Raw genomic sequence first — 25,525 nt, 5'->3', positions numbered from 1 at the left:
TGAATGGCTTTTTTGTGTTAAGATTGCAGACCCCTGGTCTAGTATTACATGTTTGTAAAATTGTTGCAGCCACTAACGTACATGTCTTGTTTTTAAACAGACTTTTCTGTGGTTTTTTGCTGTTCTGTCTCATTTCTGTTCCCACGGTTATTTTTTTATTTTTTTTTGTCTTCACAGATATTAGTAACTTTGAATTTGCTGAACTTTATTTCTTATCACACATTATCTAATATTGTGATTTTGTCTAAAACCAAATGTGTCAGCGGTCTGCTTTCTGTTCTCTCACTGCTTAATGGTTCACAGCTGACTTTTTCTGGGACAGGGATTTTGAGTCTTGATCATGTTTTTTCATTACTGTAGTAACATTTCTCTTTTACGATATATGTTTAATGACTTTGTTTGCTTTCCGGTCTACATCTGCTGTGCTAACTGACTTAATTTCTCATCCCACAACAGGTTTTTGGGATTTTGTTGATTTACCTGCTTTCTCTTAATGTGTTGCTGTAATTCCTGTTTGGTTCACAACAAATGTTCCCGTGTTTTGGGTTGTTGTCACCGAGTTTCATTGGGTAAACTCTGTGACACATCAGAAATGTTACCAAAGGGAAAAAAGATGGATGCTTTTCTGCATCCGTCCATTAACAACTATATATATATATATATATACACATCTATATACAACTATATATATATATATATATATATATATATTTATATATATATATAGGCAATATCAATTGGCATTGGTCACTGGACATGGGCATTGGTAGAGACTGTATATTCTTTCTCTCTTCACTGTGTTATTCTGCCTGCAAAATAACACATTGCAAAGCCACTTTTCTTCACAGAACAATCAGCTGACCTTTTGAGGTGTAGATGTACAAAAAAGCAGAGGAAAAGAGGTTTTTTCTCGAGGTATTTATTAGAGAATAAAAAACTTTTTTTTTTGTTTGTGTAGATTCTTCAAAGTCTTTTCTCTGCAGAATGCCAGGTTTACACATCAACTATAAAATACAATCAATCTGTGAAGCGTCACCTGTGAACCTTTTAAGAATAAAATATATTTTTATATATTTTTAAAAAAAGAAATACAAAAAATGTTGAGAGATAGTAGTCAAGTTAGTTTGCATTCAGACTTACACAACATAAATTCTGCTTTTGCTCTGACTCTGCAAGAAAACAATTAACCTTTTCCTAATGTACACAGAATTGTTTCAGATGACTGGAAACCCGATTAAACCGTTCCGTCTTTAATTAAACACAATAAATCCCACAATCGGCAAATGAACACACATTCCAATAAGTACTCAGGGAAGACAACCAATATTCTTACTGTGAGAATTTTTCTAATTTTACACCCAAACGATCTTTTCAAAACTAAAAGTGTTAAATGTAATTAATTAACCAAACGTTGCAGAATATTTATACATAATGGACAGCACCAGTTTTACTTAAACATAAGTGGATTTGCTCTCACCCTTTAGAAACGGGTTGCCCCATAGCGGAGCCGGTTAGGTTGATATTTTAGAAAAAGCGTGCATTTTGTTGGGCATGCCTGACATTTGGCATAGATGGTACGATCTCCTCTTACAGAAAAGCGAAATGGTGGCCGTTTGTAAAGATGGCGACCTTACCTTCAATTGTTAATAAAATATTCAGTGTGTATTTTTCCCAGTCTCAACAATATGGACTGTTCATGCACAAATTGCAGTCTTTAAAATTTACCCACAGTATACTTTTACATGTATATTATATATATTTTCAAATCTTTAAATTTCCTGTGGCTAATGTGCTTTTCTGAAAGAGGGGGTCCCTCAAGTACATCCATGACATATTTAGTGCTTGTACCACAAAATGCATTATTATTTTAATAACCAGCTCCATTACTTTAAAAGTCCCCCTCCGATAAAAATCATGTGTTTTGAGTTTTTGACATGTACGTGCGGCATTTTTCTTATGAAAGAGAGCAAATGTAATAAGAAATCCTTTCCTTTTTCCATCTCTGAGTAATTCTCCTGTTAAACCACTTTGAATCAAACTGTTGCAAAGACGCTCTGGTTGAATGAATAAGCCATTGTGATGTCACAACAGCTCTGCCCCGTCCAGCATGTAAAAGCTCAGGTGCCCCAGAAGACAAGATTGAAACTGGATGCCTCTGCTGCAAGAATTACATAGTTAACCGTAGACTGTACAAAGTTCAGCACTGGCTGCACGTATTTGAAAAATTAAATGCAAATAGTCACTTTCTTTCCTTCATTTCATTTCTCTGCTGTGTAAGTGAATTCAACAGTCTGCATGTGCTACCATCAAATCAGTACTGAGCCAAAGCCAGTGCAATGAAGCCTCAATTATAATGTAATTCAAAGCATTTTTCATGGGCTTATCCTAGTTGTTTTTCATCTGTCATTTTATTAAACAGCAGGATCTGGTACAGACCTTTGTTTTTTCATTCCACACATTGTTCAAAAAGTGTCAATTTGGAACCAAAAATATGTCACTTTTTACCGTTTCTTTATCGCTTAAGATAAACTTTGGAGAACGGAGACTGTTGTGAGATTTTTGCTTAAAAACTTCATAATCCTAACTAAAACACCAGTGTGAACTTTTTTATTAAAAAAAAAGTATTGTCATAGGAGGACTTTAAAGGTTGTGAGCTGGAGGAAAAGCAATATGGCACCATGCTTTGGTGTGGAGACGTGTCCTGCTTTGACTGTTGTTACAACACTCTTTACTTATTAAAGACATTAGATGCTCCTTCTTTATAACGCCAGGGTTTAATTCACGGTGTGAAGATCTGCTGGAATCTAAAGCTGTCGTTAAATGGAGAAGAAACCATAAGCGTGTATTCAGGTCTAAATATCTGCCAATTCTGATCAATTTGTTCCAATATGCAATTTTAATATTCAGTTCAATTAACAATCCATTCTTTAAATGAATTATTTCAGTTTAATTTACCGGTAACTCAATATAAATAATTTCCATTCAAAGTAGAACTTGCATTAATAAAAAATTAAATCTGAAAAATAAAAACTAAAACAAATACATTTTGTCTTAAAATGCTACAAAATTACATTAAGGGAAAATCAGTCCAAAAATTACACTAAATGTTGCACCTGAAATAAACCTCTATTATTAAATGTATTATTAAGAGTCCAGATACTGAAGCCTTTTGAACATGAAATATCTCTGTGATCAACCTCATTCACGTCTCATCTGGAAAGCAAACAGAAGTGCTTTCCATCATGTGCAACAATTCACTGAACCCAACAATATCCTGGAGCTCGCTCAAATGTTGATTCAAACATGTTTTTCGACCAAACTCAAGAACATTAAGTCTCTGGCGACTCAACACTGCGAGCTTTAATTCGTGTGACATCGGCTGTAGTAGCTGAATATGGTCTCATCTATCCACTTGCGGAACTTGGACACTGCAGTGTAAACTCCAGGAAACTGAGCTTCGGCACAACCTTTGCCCCACGACACCACGCCATAGGCCCGACCGTTGCACACAAGTGGCCCTCCAGAGTCGCCCTGTAAACACAGGGGGAAAACACAAGGACAAAGCACATCTCAATTAGCTCTGCCAGATAAGATATGATGTGACATGAAACTATAGCAGATGAGAATTTTCTATATTGTAGCTGTGACTGTTGTGAATATTGGCCCTGATAGCCGGAATTTGTAGAACATAAACATTTAAGTTCAGTTCCAATCATACATTTGTGTTTGATGATTGTTCAACAAATAGTTGTTTTTTATAGCCTAGATTTAATAAAAAAAAAGTTTTTTTTAAAGCCCCACTTTTCAGAATACACAAGTATTGTAACAAATGGCATTCAATTATGGCACAACGACTCTAAAGTGACATCTATAAAAATATATGTATTGTATTCAATACATATATGTATTCAAATATCCTGGTTCTTCCTAATTCTTGCAGGTGTTTTTTCTGACTAAAACATTTTATACATTTTGATCGAGAAATGCGACAAATTATCTTTTTTTTTCATCAAAATGCCATATGTGAAGGTCATTTTTATAAAGATTCATCAAAAGAATTGTACCACTTTTTTACATGATTAACAATATTAACTTATGTAGCCACAAGGGGGCCCAAGTCTGTGTATTCCTGTGCCAACAACAATACAACAATACAACAATACAACAATAATATTAGCTTAAAAGATCAAAACACATGAATTTTAGTGTAATTGCTCACACATCTTATAATTTTTTAACGTGACAGAAGAGGCTCAAATGATTAAGTAGAACTACATTGTTTAGATAACTATTTTGCAATAACAGTTTTATAATTTATAAAATGTGATGTTTGTGATCAATGGACCTTTACAAAAACTGATAGAAACAAAGTTGTTAACTTCTGCAAAGGCTGTATGGAGAACCATAAACAACACCATAGCTGTGCAACTACGAAATACATCAGATGTCAACACTGTCAGATATCTAAAATATAACTTCAAACTAATTTTATAATGGACAGCCATTGAAACAAGTCTAAAAATTTGCTAGTCTAAAAATTTTTAGATACGAGTCTAAAAAAAAGTGGAAAAGCTTGAAAAGTTGAAGAGACGTATCTGTATAAGAATTTTAAAGTCATACCAACCATTGTTATATACTAAATGCTGATGCTTTAGTTGATAGATTGAGGCTTTTGGACACAAGATTTTGCAAACGTTTCTCCATGACTCATCAAAAACGTTACCAGAGTGAAGAAAACTGAATTAAGTTTGTTCCTGTTTGTTTTGTTTTTCAATCAATTAATTCCATGTCTTTTATCCAACCATCCATCCCTCCATCTTTCCATCCATCCAGCTATCCATCCATTCATTAACCAACCATCCATCCAGTAAACAACCACTGATTCATCCATTAACCAACTATCTGTCCATATACATCCATATCAATGATTCATCCATCTATCCATTCACCAACCACCCCTTCGACCAATTAATCAACCATTCATCCATTAACTTACTACTCATCCATCCATCCATCCATCCATCCATCCATCCATCCATCCATCCATCCATCTATAAACAAACTATCTACCCTTTGACCAACCATTCAACTATCCATTGAGTAACCATGCATACTTCCATCCATTTACCAAGCATTCAATCATTTGTTGACCAACCATCCATCAGTTTATCCATTAGCCAACTATTTATACAGTATATTCCATTGATTAGTCATTCATCCATCTATTTCTTAAACATTACAATCTGTTAACCAACCATCCATTTATCCATTCTTTTTTATCACCACCCCTCCTCTGATCCATTTATTCATCAATCCCCCTTCCCTCTACTCCTTTTCAAATTACCCGTCTACCCATCCATCCATCTATCCATTCAACCACCCAAAGAAGTAGAAAAGATTCTTTTACCTGGCAGGCATCTTTTCCTCCTAAACTGTAACCTGCACAGAGCATGCTCTCAGTGATGCTCCCATTAAATGAGTCGCTGCTGTTGCACTTCTCCATAGACACGATGGGAAGTGTGACGGTTCGAAGGGTGGATGGGATTTGGCCCCCACTGGGGGCCGTATATCCCCACCCTGACACCCTACACATTTTGCCCTCTGCGATGGTGGCGTCTTGCCGGGGCAGCAAAACCACAGATATGTAGCTGTTCAAGAAGACGGGAGCCCTTAGCTGGAGGGAGAGATGACAGCTGGATCAGTAAAAAGACCTGCTTGGAGCATCAGACAGAAGCTTTTAGCTCCGTACCTTAATAAGCATGATGTCGCTGTTGTTTGTGACACTGTTGTAGTCAGGGTGCGGAAGCAAAATCTGGGGCTGGATCTCTTGCTCTGTACCTTCATAAACTGTCAAAGAATAGTCTCCTGCCACCATCACCATTCTGTTTAACCTGCAAGCAGTAAAGGTAAGTTTAACAGAGCAAAGTGACACATGTTGAATTATTATTGCTTAGCAAACAGGATCCTGCTGCATGCAGAAAATGATGCACAAGTGTTCTGTTGGTTTTCAGTTTCCCAAATTTGCTTCAATGTGAACACATAAAAAAAGAATGAAAATCAGATTATCCTTAGATTCCAGGTATCACAATGAATATAAGTGCTTAACAATAGTGAATGACTTCCTTTGTAAATCACAAATAGTCAGTTTCTTTAGGAAAACACATTTTATGGGTTTATTTGTTAGACGTTGAATCCCAAGTATTCATGTCTGTGTGCACGAGGAGGAGCCGGTTGGAGTGATGTGTGGCGGGAAGTCTTTTATACTGTACTTGGTGTGTTTGTGTGTGTGTGAGACACTCAGCTGCAATCTGTCTGTTCAAAGACAAAAAAAATCTAAAAACTTTGAATTTTTTTTTTTTTTTTACATATGACAAAGATGAATGAAACAAACTTGTTGATTTGAACATTTGGACAAGTTGTTTCTGATTTGTACAAATTTCAGTAAAAGCAACATTACAGTTTTTTTTCATACTATACCATAAGAACTCAACCAAGTCTCAGATCATCGTTCAGGGCAAGGTGATACATAAATCCTGATTAAGTGTGTATTGTTTTTAACAAAGAGGAGCATTTTCTGTGCCACAGTTTCTTAACAGATGCCTGCCAAATTCACGTTTGCTGTTGTAAAATTAGTAAATGTCCTTTTCAGAAGCTGGTTTCTGTAAATGAGCTTTAGAAATTTGGGTCTTGTCTGCCCAAATAAAGGAAGTAAGAAAAGAATAAATTAATTTAAAAAACGACTTATTGAGAAAGATAGGCAGACACTGAAACAAATAGCGAAATTAAGGAAGTAGAACCATCTTGACAATGTTTACTCGACCAAGTATTGAAATAGGAAGCAATTTCCACTTATCAATCAAGCTTTTATTTTTATCAATCAGACATTGAAAATTCAATTTAAAAATACGCTTGGGATTTCTGGGGATATTAATTCCTAAATATTGAAAGTGATCAGTGGCAACTTTAAAAGGCAAATTTTGTAGAGAATATAAATTAAAGTTACCAGACAGAGGCATGAGTACACTTTTTTCTCAGTTAATGGTAAAGCTGGAAAATTGACCAAAAGTTTTGATCAGCTCAAGAAGAGGAGGAATAGATTCTTTAATGCCGGACAGTGTAAGGACAACATCATCTGCGTAAAGGCCAATTGTGCTCTCAGACGTGCCATACTTTATCCCAGCAGTGTCCTGGTTTGTTCTAATAGCTATAGTGAGCGGTTCAAGTGCAAGAGCAAAAAGGGTTGGAGAGAGACAACAACCCTGCCTGGTGGCACGGTCTAATTGGAAAGGGGTTGACCTATTATAATTAGTAATATCACAGGATTTGGGACGAGCATAAAGCATTTTTATCATGGCCATAAATCTGTCACCGAAACCAGTATATAGCACATAATTAAGCATATAATTCCATTCTATTTGATCAAAGGCCTGCTGGGCATCCAATGAGAGAACGGCGGCACGTGGGAGTTTAGTGGTGAACAGAACATTTAGAAGCTGTAGAGTGTTCGAAAATGCATACCGTTCTGGAATAAACCCTGTTTGTTCACTATGAATGAGCATGCCAATGTGGTCATTCAGTGTATTTGTAGAACCTTGGCAATAATTTTCTGATCACTATTTAACAGATGCAACATTGCCAGCATATCTCCCTTTTTTCAAAAAATGACAAATATCAGCATCATATAACGTGTCTGGGAAGCAACCTGGAGTTATGGAATCATTAATAATGCGAAGTAACAGAGGTGCAAGGATATTGATATGTGCCTTGTAAAACTCTATCCCAAATCCATCAGGTCCGCAAGCCTTGCCGTTTGGAAATGAATGGATGGCAGACTTAACTTCTTCTAGCGTGAAATCGGCTTCCAACGGATGTCTTGCTGTGTCACTTATAGTAGGAATGTCTAGGTTGTTAAAAAAACTGAATATTTCCTCCTTAGATGACCCAGCTAAGAAGTTGTATTTTTAGCATTTTCTGTGCTATTTATAATTAAGGCCCGCAGCAGAAGTTACTGACTGCAAGGACCATATTATTATTTTGTTTTGTTATTTTTTTTACTTCTATTTCTGCCCTTTTATGTTTGCTTTTTTTCATTAACAAGTTTATTCTCATGGATGTTCATGCTTTTGTTTTTTGTTTTTTCCATTTGTTTGTTTCTTTCCACCCCTCGTGCACAGGATCATAGCTAGCATAACAGACACAGACACACCTTGATCCTGGCACGGGTGCTCCGATTTCTCCCTATAGAAAAAATAAAAAACTATTTCCAATCCCCTAATTGAAAAAGAATAAAAAGAAAATAAATTATATTCTAGCTATAGGGTTTTCTCCAGGTGCTCTGGTTTCTCCCTCTTTCCAAAAAAAAAAAAAAAAAAAAACAGATTTTCAATTTCCCAATTGTAAAACTAAAAAAATTAAAGCCATGAGCAGCGTTGTCAACGCCTGCAGGCCATCTGGTCTGATTGCCTCCTGGATGCTTCCCTGGGGAGGTTTTCTGTGTATGTTCTACTTGTTGAAGCCCCGGGGAAGGAAGACCCAGGAAACACTGGAGAGACTACGTCTCTCTGCTGGCCTGGTAATGTCTCGGGAACCCCCCAGAAGAGCTGGAGGAAGTGTCCTGGGACAGGGAAGTCTGGGCATCTTGGCTTAGACTGCTTCAGTTTTCTCAGAGGAAATTGTTAGTAATTGGCTAGTGACTGATAAATATCCCCTCCCTGAATCGCCACCTTATCGTGGTGGAGGGGTTTGCGTGCCCGAATGATCCCAGGAGCCGGTAGCCGGGTGGTGTTTTCCACCTCAAACTGGTCCTGGGAGACGGGCCAGACTAAGGGTGATTCAAACAAAAAAACTTTTCATTACTAGATCCACCTATTCCCCCCAATAAGAGTTACCAGTGCCCCAGCCTGGAGCCAGACTAGTTAGTTGTTGTCTGGTGGCTTTTAATTGCTCTGGGGCAGTGGACAGCAAACATGTTTTCCTGAAGGCCCCCCAAAGCAAAACAACTTTTTCTGTAGTTCCCTTTGTGGCTTGGGCTAGTTGTTGGTGATAGATTTTGGGGCAGGATGAGCGACTGTGGGACACTGGCTTTATCCACCTCTGGTTAGACGCTTCACAGTGGATCAGTCAATCGTCTGTCTCCAATGAGTCCCCAATCCCCAGAGAAAAAGACAAAGAACTCCTTTCCCATGTCTTTTTGGCAAATGAGGCCTTCCCACTGCAGAGAAACCCAATGCAGTCATTCCCTGGGCGCCTCATTTCTGGATAGAGGTGTATCTTTAACTACGACCTATCCCCAGCCCGGCTGATTGTGAAGAATGCCTTCTGGATGCTCTCTGCACAGTGGGGTCTGTGTTGGCGCCTGATTAAAGATCCAGAGCAAAGTGTGAAGTTCTGGTGTTCTGCACAGCTTCATCAGGTCCAAAGCACGACAGGAGCCTGCAGTGATGAGGCTGTGGTAACTGAAGACGAGCCGTCGCACGGAAGCTCATGGAAGCTCCAGAATCCTGTTTTCTGTCCTCCAAGGACTGACCCACAACGGCTCTTTTGAGAGCCACCCACAAAATCTTTAAGGGCTTAATTCTCTCTCTTTCACAGTTTTTACTCAAAACATTTAAAGTACTACATTAGCTGAAAAAGTAGGAGACAAACTTAAAATACGTGCGGGCAATGCAGCAATGTGCAACTTTGCCGCATGTATAATTTGTGTGCGTGTCATAAATACGTGCCAATAACATCAGCTTTCGTTTGATGTTTCAATGCAGGGGTCACCAACACGGTATCCACAGGCACCCGGTCGCCCCCAAGGGCCACGTACTGTAGGTCGCACGCAGGCATGTTCTAAAAATGGCAAAACTCACAAGTGAGCTGCATCTAAAGTGTTTTTGCTATTCTTTTTACATCACACTTGCATTTATAAATAAATAAAAATGACAATATCTTAAAAAATGTGTTCACCATACAGAGTTCCCTCGCTTCTTAGCGTTTCAATATTCCTGGTTTCACATAAACTGATTGAGATGCTGTGTGAATTTCTGAGGAGGAGGAAGGAGATGAAGAGCAAACTGGCCTGTCGGCTTCCAACACCTGGTTCCACCTGTACCTGAATCGCTACTACCGAAGTTTGTGTCCCTGCATGCAGAAATGGCATCCGCTGACTCAGAAGCGGCCGAAAAATACCCTCACAAACTAAGGAAGATGATCGCAGAGAATAATTATCATCTGGATGAATGAATGAATGATGGATGGATGAAACCCGCCTTTTCTTGAAGAAGCAACTTTTAAAACACGCTGCTGCCGATGTAGGTACCAAAACTGTTCGGCCTCCGATAAATGTTCTGGGGCCTGACACTATGATGACGTCACACTACGGTAACCCCACTTGGACAAACTACGTAAATTAATAAGATGATAAAAAATAAAGGAAAGAACAGGGATGGATAAACACACAGACAGGCTAAAAAAAATAAAAGTAACTAAAAATAACTCTCACTAACTGGAATTTATCTTAAATGAGCACATGCAACTGTCAACAATACTGAGGTTAAGAATGGTTGGCTAATGTCCTGTTACTTGGTGGGGGTCAGAGGTCATTATGGCATAATATCATAGCAGACTCACGACCTCCCCAGGAATATATTTATTTGGCATTTAAAGCATTTTATGAATTCATACTATCTTATTATTTTCATTGTTATTTTTTTATTTTTACCCAGGATCATAGTTTTAAAGAGATCATTTAATTTTAGTGATTATGAACACTATTTCCGTAATAATCGAAGGTTAATTTTGATCTTAATTTTACTTTTATGGACATTTTGTTCTAACTCCAGTGCTTTACACAGTGACTAAGCTTGTGTCTGGGGTCTGGCAGCTTGCTTTGATCATGACGATCCTATGGTGATGCCCTTTGTGATCATGAGTGGGGGGGTCATTAGTGTGGACAGATCCTTATAACATTATTAATATGCCAAATAATCCTAAGTTTGATTAGTTACTGTATGAATGTATAACTGATGATTGTATTGCTTTTGTGCATCATTTCTATTTGATTGCTTGAAATAAACCATTTCAAATCAAATCAAATCAAAATTATATTCTCACATTTACATCAACCCATATTTCTGTTCTTATTCTTATTCATATGTCATTTTGTGTTTCAGTGGGAGCCTTAGGAGGTTGGGGCATTATGTGTGTTTCTATTTATTTATGTTTAAAATGTATTTCTGTTCTGTATAGCATTTTTACCCACTTATGAGAAGTGCTTGATAAATAAAGTTTGATTTGATTTGAATTGTGGCTTTGTGTTGAACCCACACCGTCTCATGGCATCCAGCAGCAAAAAGCTCACAGACAACACAAGCCTCTAACTTTGCCTGTTTGAGTTAAACTCACTGCCTTTTTTTTGAAAAAAAAAATGCTGATAATAAAAAAACGTAATTTAGTGTGAAAAATATGCAAAATTTAAATTGCAATTAAAAAAAAACAATTTAACCGTGCCCAAAGCAAAAGTTAAAAAAAATCTCTGATTACATTCAAAAGTCCATCCACTTGTTCTTCTTTGAAAATGTAAAACCTTCAATAAATGACCCTGCAACCCCAAAAGAGATTCAGCAGTGAAGGAGAAAGATGGATGGATTCTTCTCATCTTTTGCTTGTTTGTTGAGATTAATTAACTTAGCTTTGTGCTCGTTTGATGTCAACTGGTTCACAGCAGTAGTAATGTATGACAATGTTAGGAGATGAGGGGCCCTTGATGTTGGAATAAATGTAATGGAAGACCCCAGTGACCTTCCTGCCCCATTACCTCCACAGTGACTGATGTACCACAGTGTTTATCACAGATCAGGATGACTAGAATTGAGTAAAGAACACTTTGGAAAAGCAAAAGTAAAATTATGTTTCTTCCCCCTCCCACAAAGGTCATATTCTAGATCATCATTTTATGTCATTTTTGACACAATTGGGCATTTTTATTAAAAATTTTTTTTAATGTTTTACTTCTTAGTTTTTGTAAATCTCACCATTAACCTTTGACCTTCGGTCCATTATTGTGCTTGATATTTCTAAGATGACCAATTACTGAGACGGCAAACTGATTCATGCTGAATAACAAAGGGTGTTCCATATCAGTTTGCTCCTGTTCTACAATCTGAAAAAAACACAAACCATTGTGTGGAATGATGACTTCTTTTCTGCCTTTAATGTGTTTAAAAAGTGTTTTGTCACTGGGCCTTTTTTATAGTTCTGGGGTCAGATTGCAGTGCTCCATTGTGTGTCCATATCAGTTTCATGTTCTTTCTTTTCTGTCCTAAAAATGTTGAATGTTTTCAGATCTTTACACAAAAAAGGTTTTACTGTGAAAGTAAAAAGAATGCTCCAAGGACAATGAAGCTTCTGCTTTTCTAAAAATGAAATCAAAGGAGTAAAGCCGGCTCACCCGATGTTGCAGTGTGCTGCTGTGATTACCCAGAATTTATTGATCAAGAAGCCCCCACAGAAGTGCTGGCGGTCCGTCGTCTGTATCGACACGATGTACTTGATTGAATGCGGAACGGGAACGTAGCCTCCGACAATGCGCTCCTGTGCAAGGACCTGACCTGCGACGCAGACACAGAAGATGAGCTCTGACGAGATGCACAGAAACAGGCTCAGAGCAACACCCTTTAGTTTTTTGCAGCTGTGGCAGTACTGCACAAAAGGACTCCTGTTTGGCAGAGCAATGAAAAACAATCTCATCTCTGAGGTGCATCGACCGCTGTCTATAGATTGTGAAAACACAGCTCCAGCTTGTCAAAGTCTTCCCTTTGTGTTATTTGAACAAAGCACTTTGAGACAACTCTTGTCAATTCCTCAAATTTACACACAGTTGAATCAGGGCGCACATATAGGTGTATCAATACCACAATAATGAAAAAGAAAAAAGGATTAATAAATGTTTTTTGACACATCCTCAGATACGAGCACACAAAGGCGCTGTTGATTCCTAGTACCTGTTTTATTCTGAGTTCGATGGAAGACAACTGTCTGATTCTTGACCTGGAAAAATTGGATTAAGGAAAAGAGAACCGTAAAAACTTAAATTTCAGTTTCAGGTTGGTGCCAACCCTCTGAAAAAGTCAATAAGCTTGTATTTCTCTGCAAATACAGATCCGATATCCAGTTGATGATGCTGATCCTTATCAGTGATATGCATGATGGTGTCAGAAGACATGTCTGCATGATTTTCTAACCATATATTGAATTAGTTTATTGTGGATCATAAATACAAACACAATCAGTCTGCATAGAAAAAAAATGTGTTGTTAACAATCTGTAACAATCACATACCATCATTCATCCATTCATTTTGAGACCCTCTCATTCATGTTAGAGGTCACTAAGTTGCTGGACTCTCTCCCAGAAACTGTGATGCTACCTTCATGCCGCCCTTGGCAACGTGAGTTTAAGCGACCATTTCTAATGAAAAGTCTATGTTAAGGGCTTCTTGATTTAATACTGTTGTGTTCCTATGTAGCTACGCAAGTTTGTACAACCGTTTTCTACATACATAATGCACGCCCGCTGAACACACGTTGAAAGTTAAACCAGGTCAAACTGTTGACCAATCAGAGACTCAGATTTGGTAGTGACGTTTGGACAGCCTCCCTTTTAAATCCACGGAAGTGCCAACCATTTGAAAATAGATCATGAAGGAGACATTAATAATTGTGGTTTCTGCCTGGTCTGAATTATATTCCAAGTCTTTCATATTTCAGAAAAGACCTGTGAAAGAAAAAACCTGGAGCAGGATGTACGAGATTTGGACCGCTTCGACATCTCACACCAAGACTCTTCTAACTGTACATGGTGGACCTGTATTTGGTAGCGACAGGTTCTTTGTAAAAAATAAAATATGTGCTAAATGCACATTCAAGAACACGTGTTCTTCTAGTGTGAAGGCGCGTTCTGGAAGTGCGTCACATGCCCGGTGTGAACGTAGCTTCAGAATCCACGTGGGGGCCATCAAAGATTATATGTCCAGTATAAATATGTGTTTAAGCTATAGTTTAAAGATAATAATAATGCCTCTTCTGTAATAAGATTTTGCTCTTTTGTCTGCTCTACAGTCTATGGGCTTTCACACTGTAATTGAACCACATCAGGGTTCACTTTAAAGTGGACATAGAAACATGCACTTTTTGAATGTATTATTGTCAAGCACTTTGCCTTTGAATCGAGTGCTAATTAAATATAACTTAATGAATTAGAGAATTTCAGAGCACCAAATTTGAGGGCTTCTCATTAAGGAGTAATAAAAGAAAACTGTTTCCATCAAACACGTTTTTTTTACTTCACTAATGAAGTGGAAACACTACCTTCTCAATCTTTTCAGATTGTGCTTTTATACTCTTTGGTAAATATGTTTTTTATATGTACTTTTGAGATGGAGGGTCACACTTTAAACTTCACACTTTTTTTCTGGAGCTTCTCTGCATGTCATGTAGCATGTCCTGAATGTCCTTTTTTTCCCCCTGAAATCCTGTATAATTCACTTATCTTCTTATAGACTGCATATTGTTAAATTCCCTGTAAAGTAACATCCATTAACTCACTCCAGGTAGCCGCTGTGAAGCAAAAGGAGGCGTTTACCTGAGACCGGCTTACCTGTCCCCGAGAGCATCGACATTGTTAAATCTTAATGGAGAAAAGAACTAAAGTTGTAGATCACAAAACCTGAGAAGTCTCTAAGGGGCAGAAATTGCTGTTAAGGATGAAACTATATCTCATTACTGCCCCAGATATTGATCTACAGCTATAATGAGCTGCAGTGGTGCGTGTCAAGAACAAAGTGGAAACTTTCTGCAGCAAACGCAGAGCAGATTGGGGTGTTTGAGATTAATGCACACACGCTCATGTAGTGCTGAGCATCATGTAAGAGTCTCAGGAATCATTTCAGCCACTTTCAAAAAAAAATTGGGATAAAAGACACAATTATTTTTATTTAGTGTTTTCAAATTGTTAAAAAATTTATTTTATTTGGACAACAGATGATCAGTGATGTGAATATCTTTTTATCATTTTTCTTTTTATCATAGACTGTGTTTTAACGATTTGATTTACCTGCATACAAAAACAGGCCTAAAAATGTTTGTGTTTCTTAAAAAGAGCAGTTTGAAACCACTATTTAATAAACTCTTTAAATTATACAATTACGTCAGCTCTCTTTGCAAAAGTAAACAAAACAGGAACTGAAGTTTCCTCTTTTTCTTTCTTTGAATCAGGATTTATTAGGGGTTTTTCCTGACTGAGAAGGGGGGGTCTCAGGACAGGGGTGCCCAGGTTAGCTTAGTCTGTTAAGTTTAGTTTAACAATCAGCTATTGTATTTTAGAACTGATTTTATGTTTTGTACAATTACCGGTGTGAAGCCCCTTGAGTCAACTGTGCTATATAAATAAACCTGAATTGAATTTACAGAAATTCATTTTGTGACATGTAAATGTTCAAACTTAACTTTGCAAATATCTTAAATAAATTTGAAAACTAATGTTTTTAATTGTTTATTTTAAGGCGAGGTTTGCAGCTTTTTCTCATCATTTTAGGGGTGTTGGGTTTAAAGGAACAGTACGCGTAATTTCGACTCAGATTGAAAACCATCAGATCTGCTTGTTTTGGGTTTTTTGTTTTGTTTTGTTGTTATTGAGATAAAAACCTGCAACAACAAAAAAAACTGAAGTGTTTAAATATGTCCAATATGTATAATACAGAAGTTACATTTGAAACATCCTCAAGCATAAATTAAAATCAGATTTTTTCATGATGATAAACAATAGGAACAAAAACAGTTTTTCAGTGTCCTCCAACTTCATTTAAAACTATTCCTATGTTATTGGAAGAAAAATTCAAATTCAAACAAAAAAATGGTTTTTACTTACAGCCAACAGCCGAGACTTTCAGCAGGATACAAAGCAATAAAGATGGCAGCTCCATAGTGAGACAATGGGAAGATTCGTCTGAGCGCTGGGAGTCTTAACCCGTCTAATCCTAGAGGAACCAGTCTCACATGGACTCTCGGGTTTCTTGTAGTTTTTATTTCTGTTTCCATGGCCACGACCTTGTCGAAGGCCTATTTATAATTGAAGCACCGTCAGCATGACGCCGCTGTCTTTGGGCCCTCTGTGAAATGCCCAGGTAACCCTACACACATGTCAGCTCTTTATGTAATAGAGTATTGTTGGTTTATTATGTAGAACTTAAACAGGGTAGGAACACACCTATAATTGATGGCTATGAATGCAAGTTTTTGTCATAAAACAGATATGTCGGCGTCAAATTGCTGTCAGGAGGACCAGAGTTTCTCTGCTAATTTGATTGAAGTGCATAACATAGACAAAATTGTCTTCTGCTGCAATAAAATCAAAGTTATTGCGTAGAATTCATGTGGATTTGGGCAATAAAAATGTTTTTTAATTAAACTAAATCACATGTGTTTTGAGGAAATGCGCAGGTTTTTCTCTGGGGAGTCCCTGACCTCTGCTGGCTAATTGCTAAGTCCTGAAATGAAGCCTGACCTCTGCTATTCTCCTGGTGACACACAGATGTCCTTTTTACTCCTTTATCTCTTCATTATCTTATCATATTATCACTATTACCCACATTAACACACTTGGTCACAAACTTCCTGTAAGTTTTGGTTCACGTCCCTTTGTTTTTGTTAGATTGAGGTTTCATGACAAAAAGTCTTTACCAGCAGAACAGAATTATCTGATGTTTCCGGCAGATATTCAGAAGGTGTATATCATTCAGCTTTCCTTTTTTCTAGGATATTCCTGTTTGTACTTTTCTTCAGTTACTATGTTACCTTTTTGTCTGAAGCTGAGTCATGGCTTCTGGACTTACAAGACTTCTTCCTTGAAATGTTCTACCACTCATCCAGATGGTTCCATCAGTCTAATGACTTTTGAAAACGTAATTATTTTCCTATTTAAAGAATATGTTTTTTTTTAACAGAAAGACAAACAGAAAGATAAAAAGATTTATGTTTCTTTTTTCAACAAGTAGACGTTCAGAAAGACCATCCTTCCATCTTCTTCACTTATTCCTGCTGAGGGTCATGGGATAAGTAGAGCTTATTGAAGAGGCTTAATGAGAACATGCCCAACAGTCCATCGCAGGGACACACAACCGCACATACTGACCTTCACACTTTAGGAGCAATTTAGAGATACTGGTTAATCTACTAAACGTGTTATTGGACTGGGAGGAAGACAGAGTGATTGGAGAAAACCTGCACATGCACAAGGAGAACATGCAAACATGCAAAAAGAACCCAGCTGGGATTTGCACCGTGGACTTCTTACCACAACTCCAACATGCAGCACATAAAAGCGAATCAGATCAAATAAATGTGAAAAGCACAGAGTTTTATTGCTTTGCAGTGCAAGTTGTACAAACACTAACTGCTGGGATTGAATTGGTTTGTTGTTTTTTTTTCTATGGTATCTTCCAGTGAAGCCTAAAGCTACGTTCACACTGCCCTCGGCAACTTCCACCAAGTAAACGTGCTTGTCCAGTGTGAAAACTATGTGCTAAATGTGCGTCATATGCCCAGTGTGTCTGTAGCTTAACAGTTAGTGTAACCCTGCTAGCATTGTTTAGGACTTGAGGCAGAGTTACAAATCTGGTCATTCAGCATTTTATTCGTTTTTTTACAGGACCGTTTGCAAACAACATGATCTTCTAAACTTTATTTGGTAGTAATCTGCTTTTATTTGTTTAGTCTTTTTTATATTTTTAATATGCTGATTATTTTTTACTTTTAAGTTGATCTGAACCACCATTATTACAGTTTTTGCACTTTTCACCATACAACAAACGTAGCGCAGAAGACAAAAACGACCATGTTGGCTTATTTTTTTTTTAATTCATTTTTTCAATATAATGACCTAATAACTAGCTATTAACAGATGACAGCAACTATTTTCTCAAAATAACGAATTAAAAAATACAGCTTGTTTTCTTCAAATCCCGGCCTAAAAACTGTTATCTTAAGAAAAGTAAAAAGAAGGATATTCTCAGGAGATCAGTTAGTGATACTAATCTTTTCACTTAAATGAAGATGGCTTATTTAAAAGTTGTTTGACCGCAACCAAAGTAACCAACGATAAGATGATCAATTACTGATGATTCTGGTCACATCTCTGAAGAACTGTCATTTTTTTCTGTTGATCTCTAATAATGGAAAAATGGTTTCCCTGAACTTCTCCAGCTCTCAATCTAATGACTTATTTTGTCAAAAAAAAAAAATTCAGAAGCTGTTTTAGTCACATGCAATTCGGGAAATTGCCCGGGGCACAAATTTAAAGGGGGCAGCAGTTCACTGCTTGGAAAAAGAACACGCCACTATTGGTTTTTTTATTATCTGTTATATCACAGTTTGGAACAGCCAGACACCTGCGAATTGGCACCCCCTGCAGCTGCACACGCTTCTGTTTTTGAGAGGGTGCCGCACAAAATTAGAACTATTTTTGGAGACCTATGAGACCTAAAAATGATATTCTCAACAACCGTTTTTTTTTTTTTTAAATGATACGTTTCACACAGAACATCACACAGCAAGCAGAAATGACCTTATTGCTAAAAATTATGCCAGGAGTACAGCTCTAAAAAAATTGACCAAAGAAAACAGAATTAATTGATTTGTTATTTCTTATTTTTAATATTTCCAGGCTTTGTTTGTTTTGCAGCATGGAGCATGTTCCTATGTGTGTAATTTTGACAGGATGTATTTTCATGGAAAGCAAATATTATACGTTATTTAAGGTTTAACTTGATTTATTCTGAATTAGTATTCCTGTCATCATAAATAATAATACATTTTATTTATAAGGCGTCTTTCTGAGCATTCAAAGGTTAAAAAGTTCATTCATATTTATGTTGAAAAATTAAGTTTTAAAGGTTTAAAAGTTTAGCTTTAGTGTGTTTAGTAAATGTTTACCTTGTTCGGCCCCCAACCAAAGACATATCATGTCGTCAAATTGTGTGTATGTGTGTGGGGGGGTTACTCGCCTGGGGAGTAATTATTGTAGAACCCCCACTGAGAAAATATGTTTCGATATTTTATTTTATTTCCTTGAGTAAACACGTGCTGTTATCTCGTGAGAATAATTTATTAAGTTATAACCTCAAGAAAGTTGGATCTTTAAAAACCATAAGAAGACGTGGCCATCCTTGTGTTTCATGTTTTTACACTTTTTGACATTCTTTTTCAATATTTTGAATTTGTACCTATTTTTCTGCTATTTTAGAACACACTTGCTTTGGCTAATTTAGAATCAAACACATGACTTTGTGTTTAAAATTTCATGTCTTTTATTTATTTATTAATTTGCATTGCTTTTTTTTACAGATTTCTGCCTAATTCAGCAGATCTTTAGCATTTATTTATGTTGTATGTTGTATCTTTTGATGTTGCTGTTTGGTTAACCGTTTTTGTGTTTTCTAGCGTTGTTTAGTTCTTTCTTTAACTAATTTGGACTAGAATTAGTTAATTTCTTTAACTAATTTGGACTTAAATAATATTTAATCAAATCAGTTAAATGAATATAATGAATTAATTTAATTTTGTTTATTTAAATTTTGTTTTACCAAAGTTGGCATTGGGCTTTTAGCTCTGCATTTTTACTAGTTAACGTGTCCCTTGGTTGTTGTTTTGTTTTTTTATCTTGATTTATAATGTTGGTATTAATTAATTTGATATCATATTTATCATTTAACTACGCTTTTTTTTGTAGTTGTTCTCAGATTTCAGTTTCAGTTTTATTTAGAAATAAATACATAAATAAAACGTGTCTGATTTAAATGAATCTGTGTAACATTAAATTTTCATGTTGTCAACAAAAGAGGTCTGTCAAAAGTTTTTCTGGCTGTTAAATGCTGGAGTTCAGGTTGTTTGAAAACAGGTTTATGTTTTTTCCAGCTTGATAAGCAGCAACATTTACATCTGCAAACCTCCACTTGTCTTTCTGCGATTGTTCCCAACCGAGCCAATTCAGAACAGGATTCATGTTGTTCTCTTTAGTCCTTTCACGGCAAAGAGACTTTAGTTGCAACTTTAGGATTTTTTCTCAGCTCTCTTAGATTTGCCCACCAATAATCCTAAGTAAAATGCATTATTTCTAGTCATTTTTACAATGGCAAACTAAAAAAAAATGAGAACTCATTGGACGTTTTTTTCTTTGTTTTGTTTTTATGCAACTGCACATCCAACTAAAATAATAACCCCTTCATGCCTGACTTTATTTCCATTCATAGGAAAAAATTGTTGAACGTTTTCTCTGTTCAAGGTGATGCTAAATTAGTTGGAGCCCTGGATTTAATGGTGTGTTGCAAACAAGTGACAGAAGGGGTTCAAATGAGAGTTTTCTGCTTCCATTGTCAGAATAAATATGTAAATAAATTGCTATTGTCTACATTTTTTAGTGAGCAGGTTCATACGGTTTTGTTCTCATATTTAAATGAGATTTGAAACGTGGATTTTGAAACACATCTTTGTTCTACAGCAAAGAGATGTTTTGGGTTATTGTGGCATGGGGGGGGGGGGGGGGGGGGGGGGGGCTTTTATGTGCAAATCTGTCAGTTTAGAACAGACAGTCCAAGAAATGATTGTTCCTCTGGGTCCTGTTGTGTTGTTGGAGGAGGCTTTGCAGGATGATGTGAGCGTGTTTCTGTAAGAACTCTGTCAAATCTACAAGAACAAAAGATGTTTAGTTTACTGATGTTGTCTCGTGCTCTCATGCACGCAATTGGGATTTTTTTAAACTATTATTCAAACGTCATTAATTCAAGGGCAATGTCATGTTGTGAACACAAAGATGTACTTTCTCTGTTACCTCATGACAATAGAGAAGAGAAGGCGTTCCCACCGTGCGTGTCCAATCTCCAAACAATCTAAAACTCAGAGACATAAATGGATGTTATGCAAGGTGATCCGTTTGCTTTGTTAATTAGTGGGTCAGCTTCACTGTAGCAGCACTATACAATCACAGTCAACAAAAAGATGGAAGGATAACTCCAGCTAAAGATTTATGTGAGGATACAGTTTCTCTATAAAGGGAAAAGGGAGAACACTGCTTTCATCAGTTTGAGGGACTCTGAACATTCTGCTGTCTTGATTCTTAAGGTGAGCATGTATAACATTTTAAATTTCCTGGTTTACCCTAAATTATTTCCCGTCAATGATGGGATTTTTTTTTGGTTCAACTAACTTCCTGGACCCTTTCCGCATCGGCACCCAAGACTTTAATCGTTTAAACTTGCTTTTAACCCACAAACATAACAGAGTCGGATTTTAAGCACTGTCATGATTTTGCTTGTTTTGTGTGAATTTATGCTATTTAGTGTTTTTTCTAATATGATATCCGTGAGTCCCTGAAAGTCAACCTTAAATATAACGTATTTTTGTTGTTATTATTTTTAAATTTCAGATACATTTTTATTAGTGTTAGATATCTTGTTCTGGTCAAAAACAAAATATCAGTAGCACTAAAGCTGATGCTTTTTGAATTTCAGGACAAATTTACCAACATGTACCTACAGAATATGTCCAGAGTTCTGTTTCTTATGCTCCTGTCATCATTTTCGCGTGAGTTTGTCAGCAAAAGTTTACTTTTTCTATTTTTTATTTTATTGTGTGGGGGTTGAATTCAATTTTCAATTAAACCAATTGAAAAAGTGGGCATATTACTGTTCTCCAAATTTCCCGTTCAAATGACAAAAGAACAGTTCAACCGACTTTTGTTTTGCTTTTCTGTAACAATTGAGTTACATACAACATTCTCTAAGATGCTTGCTATTGGCTGCTGTTTAGCAGATGTGTTTGCAGGAAGAATCATTGGGGGTCAGGAGGTCCAGCCGTACTCCATCAAGTATCAGGTCTCCCTGCAGACTGAGAACAGGGACCACTACTGTGGAGGAACCCTGGTGGATGAGCAGTGGGTGGTCTCTGCTGCCCACTGCTGGAGACCGTGAGTACTGACACTGTTTAAGAAATGAAAAAGCCCTGAGATGAGAAGGAGAGAAAGTTGCTCCACTGCTGTGTTTTAGGGAGCGTTTTTGTTATATACTTTTAGAAATTTTTAAAGATAAAAATTAATGTGAAATAAAAACAATTAAGATCTCATCTAGTCATGAGAAAAATACTATGGAATTTGCATCTCCTGATTAGAATGTATGTAATGTATGTTTAGCTTTAGCATCAAGTGCACCATTGCAGCTTTTCATGCAGTGGCAGAACTGAGGTTCAACACAACAGGTCTAAAATATGTTTTAGGTTTAAAAAAACAAACATGAATTTTGCTTCCTCCCATCACTGCATCTTTATGCATAAAACAGCAAAAGACACTAATGTTAAGAATCAAATCACTAGAAAGTATTAAAATGATCTGTCCTTGCATCAAGTAACTTTTACTTAAAAAGAATTCTGATAAGATATTAATGTCTAGAAACAAGGAGTTGCACACAAGCAAAACCTCGTTGCATAGAAAATACGCAGCGTGAGCAACAAGCTCCCTGCAGGGTTGCTCCACACCAAGACTCCTGCCCACAACTTAGAGGCCAATTTCTAATGACCTACTACCGCTCTGCAGAAACTATGTCCAAGAAAATGACACTTGGTTTTTGGATTTTGTCTAAAAACACCATAATAATTTTTAAAAAGACCAACGTGAATGCTTTCACAATAGATCAAAAGATGATCGGTCGGAGTGGATATTTAAGCAAAAAATAAATTGTTTTCATATCTTGACATTTGGTAGCGCTATCAAACCTGTCTTAAACTCCAGGAACAGTAAATGTAATACTTTTACTTGTTGCACTGAAAACAATAAAATAAAGAGAGACTTTAAACTTCCAACTGATCCTTTTCAAACTATTTACATTTAAGAAAATGTTCCTGTTGTGTGGATGTGATGTCTTTATGTTTTAAGTTTGGACTCTCTGTGACTCACAGGAGCTACCTGATGACCGTGGTGCTGAGCGAGCACAGCCTCATCGTCACCGAGGGGTTTGAACAGGTCTTCAACGTCTCAAAGATATATGTCCAAAACTACAACTACAGGACGTACAACAATGACATCATGCTGATCAAGGTTAGCGGAAAACAGAGTAGGCCACCTCCACAGCCTCAGTCAGCTCCTCTTGTAAATTCTGGTTTGTGTTTCAGCTATCTCGTCCGGCACAGCTGAACGCTAACGTCCAGCCAGCTAAGTTACCAGATGACAACACCCCATCTATTACCGGGGCCGTGTGCACTGTGAGCGGCTGGGGTGTGACACAGGTTTACAGCTACACCCTCTCACCTGTACTCCGGGCTGTGGACGTGAGAGAAATACCTTACTGCAACTGGTACTACTGGGGGAGAATCACTGAGAACATGCTGTGTGCCGGATCTATCTACGGTGGAAAAGATTCCTGTCAGGTATGGCAACGAAAATGTCTGTATTTTATTGTTTCTGATACAACAAAAGATACCTCTGGCACATGGTACCCATGAAACCTCTATTGTGGATCCTGCCATCAGGTGTCTGATGGAAGAAATTTTGCACCTCGTCTTTTGCACCTCACCAGGTTGTGACAATTCCTACTCCAATCATCCTTTGATGTATTAAAAATGTTCCCAGTGGTCTTTTTAAATATTGTTATGCCGTTTGTAGCGTAAATCAAAAAGCCTGTGTCATTTTCTAGGACATCGTTTGTGCAGAGCCACAGTGGTTAATTAGAGTTGTGGGTGAAACTTTTGGCAAAGAGTAATCCTGCCCCCACTTTTATACCCGCTAGCTTACAACCCCTCACAACCCCCAGCCTAACATTAGCGGTGCAACAGAAAATGGTGAGCAATATTGGAGCTATTCAGCCGTACAGGATTGAGTCAGATGTCAGCTAAGTCGAGGAAAGCAAAGACCTACATGAATCTATTCTTCCGCAAGGAAATGCATCAGATGTTAAAAACACCAAAAACACTATTTTCATCGTACTGGGTCAAATCTTTAGTCTCCTGTGAAAGCAAATCAAAAGACATCAATGTGTGCATGCTTCCACATTCCTCCCCTACTCATGCACAGTTTGTGGGACTCTTATAGTGAAAGTACTCTTAGTGGGGTTGCTCAGAGGATTAGCAGGATTTTGGGGTTTTCTTTGCACTCATTTGTTTCAATCAAATCCCTCTTAACCCTTGTGCTATCCTATGACCCCACCCTTATATTGACGTGTTCTCCCTACCATGACAAAGGTGGATAAAGGTGGAAAGATTTCATGTAATCCATGGACACCAGTGAAGATCACAAATCATTGATGAAAAAAGGTTCAGAGCACTGTCTAGTGGGTCTACATGACCCAACTCCCAATGTTAAAGTGCCTAAAATAGCACAAGGGTTACATTGAGCATTTGTTGTAACTGCAGGATTTTTCTTGGGGTTTGGTTAGCTCCTGTAAAAATAATCATATCACATAAAGGTGTATAACTTATACTATAAGAAATCTTTTCCATCTGCCATTTAACCCTTGTACTATCCTATGGGGTCAAGATGACCATTGACGTGTTCTCCCTACCATGATAAAGGTGGATAAAGGTGAATAGGATTTCATGTAATCCATGGACACCAGTGAAGATCACAAATCATTGAAGAAAAAAGGTAAAGAGCACTGTCTTGTGGGGTCTATGTGACCCAACTCCCAATGTCAAAGTGCCAAGGATTGCACAAGGGTTGAAGGTGTTTTTTTTTCTTCTTACTTAAAAATCTGCTGATTTGTACTATTGAATAGCTGACACTGCAAATATGAAGAAAACGTTTACAGCTGACTATAACAGTCTGACATTGGCTAAAAGTAAACACTACTTCTTGTGTCCTCACAGGGCGACTCCGGGGGTCCGCTTGTCTGCAATGATTACTTTGAGGGTATTGTGTCCTGGGGCATCAGCTGCGCTAACCCATACTACCCCGGCGTCTACACCAAAGTGAGGCAGTACGTCAAATGGATCAACTGGATTATTAACAATGACTCTCCATGAGCCGTCACTGAAAAGCTTGTTCTCAATATTGCTTCTATTGTTTGATGTAAAGGTAACCTGTTGATCAAAGTTATGTCAAAAGGGGATTTGGGGTCAGTTTTTTTCCACAATATATTGTCCCTCGTCAATACATGACATTGAGAAGTATCTGTAGAGGTCAAAGGTTAGTCAGTTAGTGGAAACTTTTAAAATGACTCATTTGACTCAAATCACAGATACAATTTGCCACACAGAAGCTCTTGATTTTGCAACTTTGCACAGAAACACATTGGGACAAAGAATTGACATTTAAACCTTTCTAGTGCTATTACATCTAAAAGACAATCCAGAATAAAGCATCTGATGACAACAAAGATGAGCTGTTTGTTTTATTTTTCAAAGTGTTTCCATTTTCTTCAAGCATTTTATTTTATTCCTCATCATAAAAAATAATAAAAAATTAAAGAAGATCTCTGCCTCTGAAATATGTTTTAGGAAATACAGAA

At 37.2% G+C, this 25,525-nt stretch overlaps 2 protein-coding genes across 5 annotated transcripts; one reads left to right on the top strand and one right to left on the bottom strand.

The window, feature by feature from the left end:
- Positions 1 to 2,877: 2,877 nt before the first annotated feature.
- On the bottom strand, positions 2,878 to 16,100 carry LOC101160980 (trypsin-3). The gene is made up of 5 exons (XM_011477561.4): positions 15,910 to 16,100; positions 12,434 to 12,593; positions 5,750 to 5,891; positions 5,408 to 5,674; positions 2,878 to 3,531 (listed from the first exon to the last, which is right to left on the bottom strand). Exons 1-5 carry the CDS (start codon positions 15,962 to 15,964, stop codon positions 3,361 to 3,363), a joined length of 795 nt encoding a protein of 264 aa, XP_011475863.1. The 5' UTR covers positions 15,965 to 16,100; the 3' UTR covers positions 2,878 to 3,360.
- LOC101161242 (trypsin-2) lies at positions 16,096 to 25,393 on the top strand. Of its 4 annotated transcripts, none has more exons than XM_078949818.1 (6): positions 16,096 to 16,165; positions 21,545 to 21,617; positions 21,846 to 21,999; positions 22,983 to 23,121; positions 23,196 to 23,450; positions 24,885 to 25,393. In XM_078949818.1, the coding sequence occupies exons 2-6, from the start codon at positions 21,560 to 21,562 to the stop codon at positions 25,038 to 25,040; spliced, it is 762 nt and encodes a 253-aa protein (XP_078805944.1). In that variant the 5' UTR covers positions 16,096 to 16,165; positions 21,545 to 21,559; the 3' UTR covers positions 25,041 to 25,393. The 4 variants fall into 4 exon arrangements, with proteins under 4 accessions (XP_078805944.1, XP_078805941.1, XP_078805943.1 ...); XM_078949815.1 differs by having other exon boundaries at positions 16,145 to 16,165; positions 21,843 to 21,999; XM_078949817.1 differs by lacking the exon at positions 16,096 to 16,165 and adding an exon at positions 21,020 to 21,155.
- Positions 25,394 to 25,525: the final 132 nt, after the last annotated feature.

Source organism: Oryzias latipes, chromosome 7 (assembly GCF_053564925.1).
Source record: "Oryzias latipes strain Hd-rR chromosome 7, Olatipes_Hd-rR_3.1".
NCBI lineage: Eukaryota > Metazoa > Chordata > Actinopteri > Beloniformes > Adrianichthyidae > Oryzias > Oryzias latipes.
The sequence above is the reverse complement of the archived record's forward strand: the minus strand, read 5'-3'. Positions and strand labels throughout refer to the sequence as shown.

Excerpts from the sequence above, each read along its gene's own strand:
- LOC101161242 (XM_078949815.1), top strand. The coding sequence starts at position 21,560 with ATGTACCTACAGAATATGTCCAGAGTTCTGTTTCTTATGCTCCTGTCA. Across the intron at positions 21,618-21,842 it reads GCTCCTGTCATCATTTTCGC|CAGATGTGTTTGCAGGAAGA; the intron begins GTGAGTTTGTCA and ends GCTGCTGTTTAG. Across the intron at positions 23,122-23,195 it reads ATGACATCATGCTGATCAAG|CTATCTCGTCCGGCACAGCT; the intron begins GTTAGCGGAAAA and ends TTTGTGTTTCAG.
- LOC101160980 (XM_011477561.4), bottom strand. The coding sequence starts at position 15,964 with ATGGAGCTGCCATCTTTATTGCTTTGTATCCTGCTGAAAGTCTCGGCT. Across the intron at positions 5,675-5,749 it reads GCGACATCATGCTTATTAAG|CTAAGGGCTCCCGTCTTCTT; the intron begins GTACGGAGCTAA and ends CTCTCCCTCCAG. Across the intron at positions 3,532-5,407 it reads GAGGAAAAGATGCCTGCCAG|GGCGACTCTGGAGGGCCACT; the intron begins GTAAAAGAATCT and ends CTGTGTTTACAG.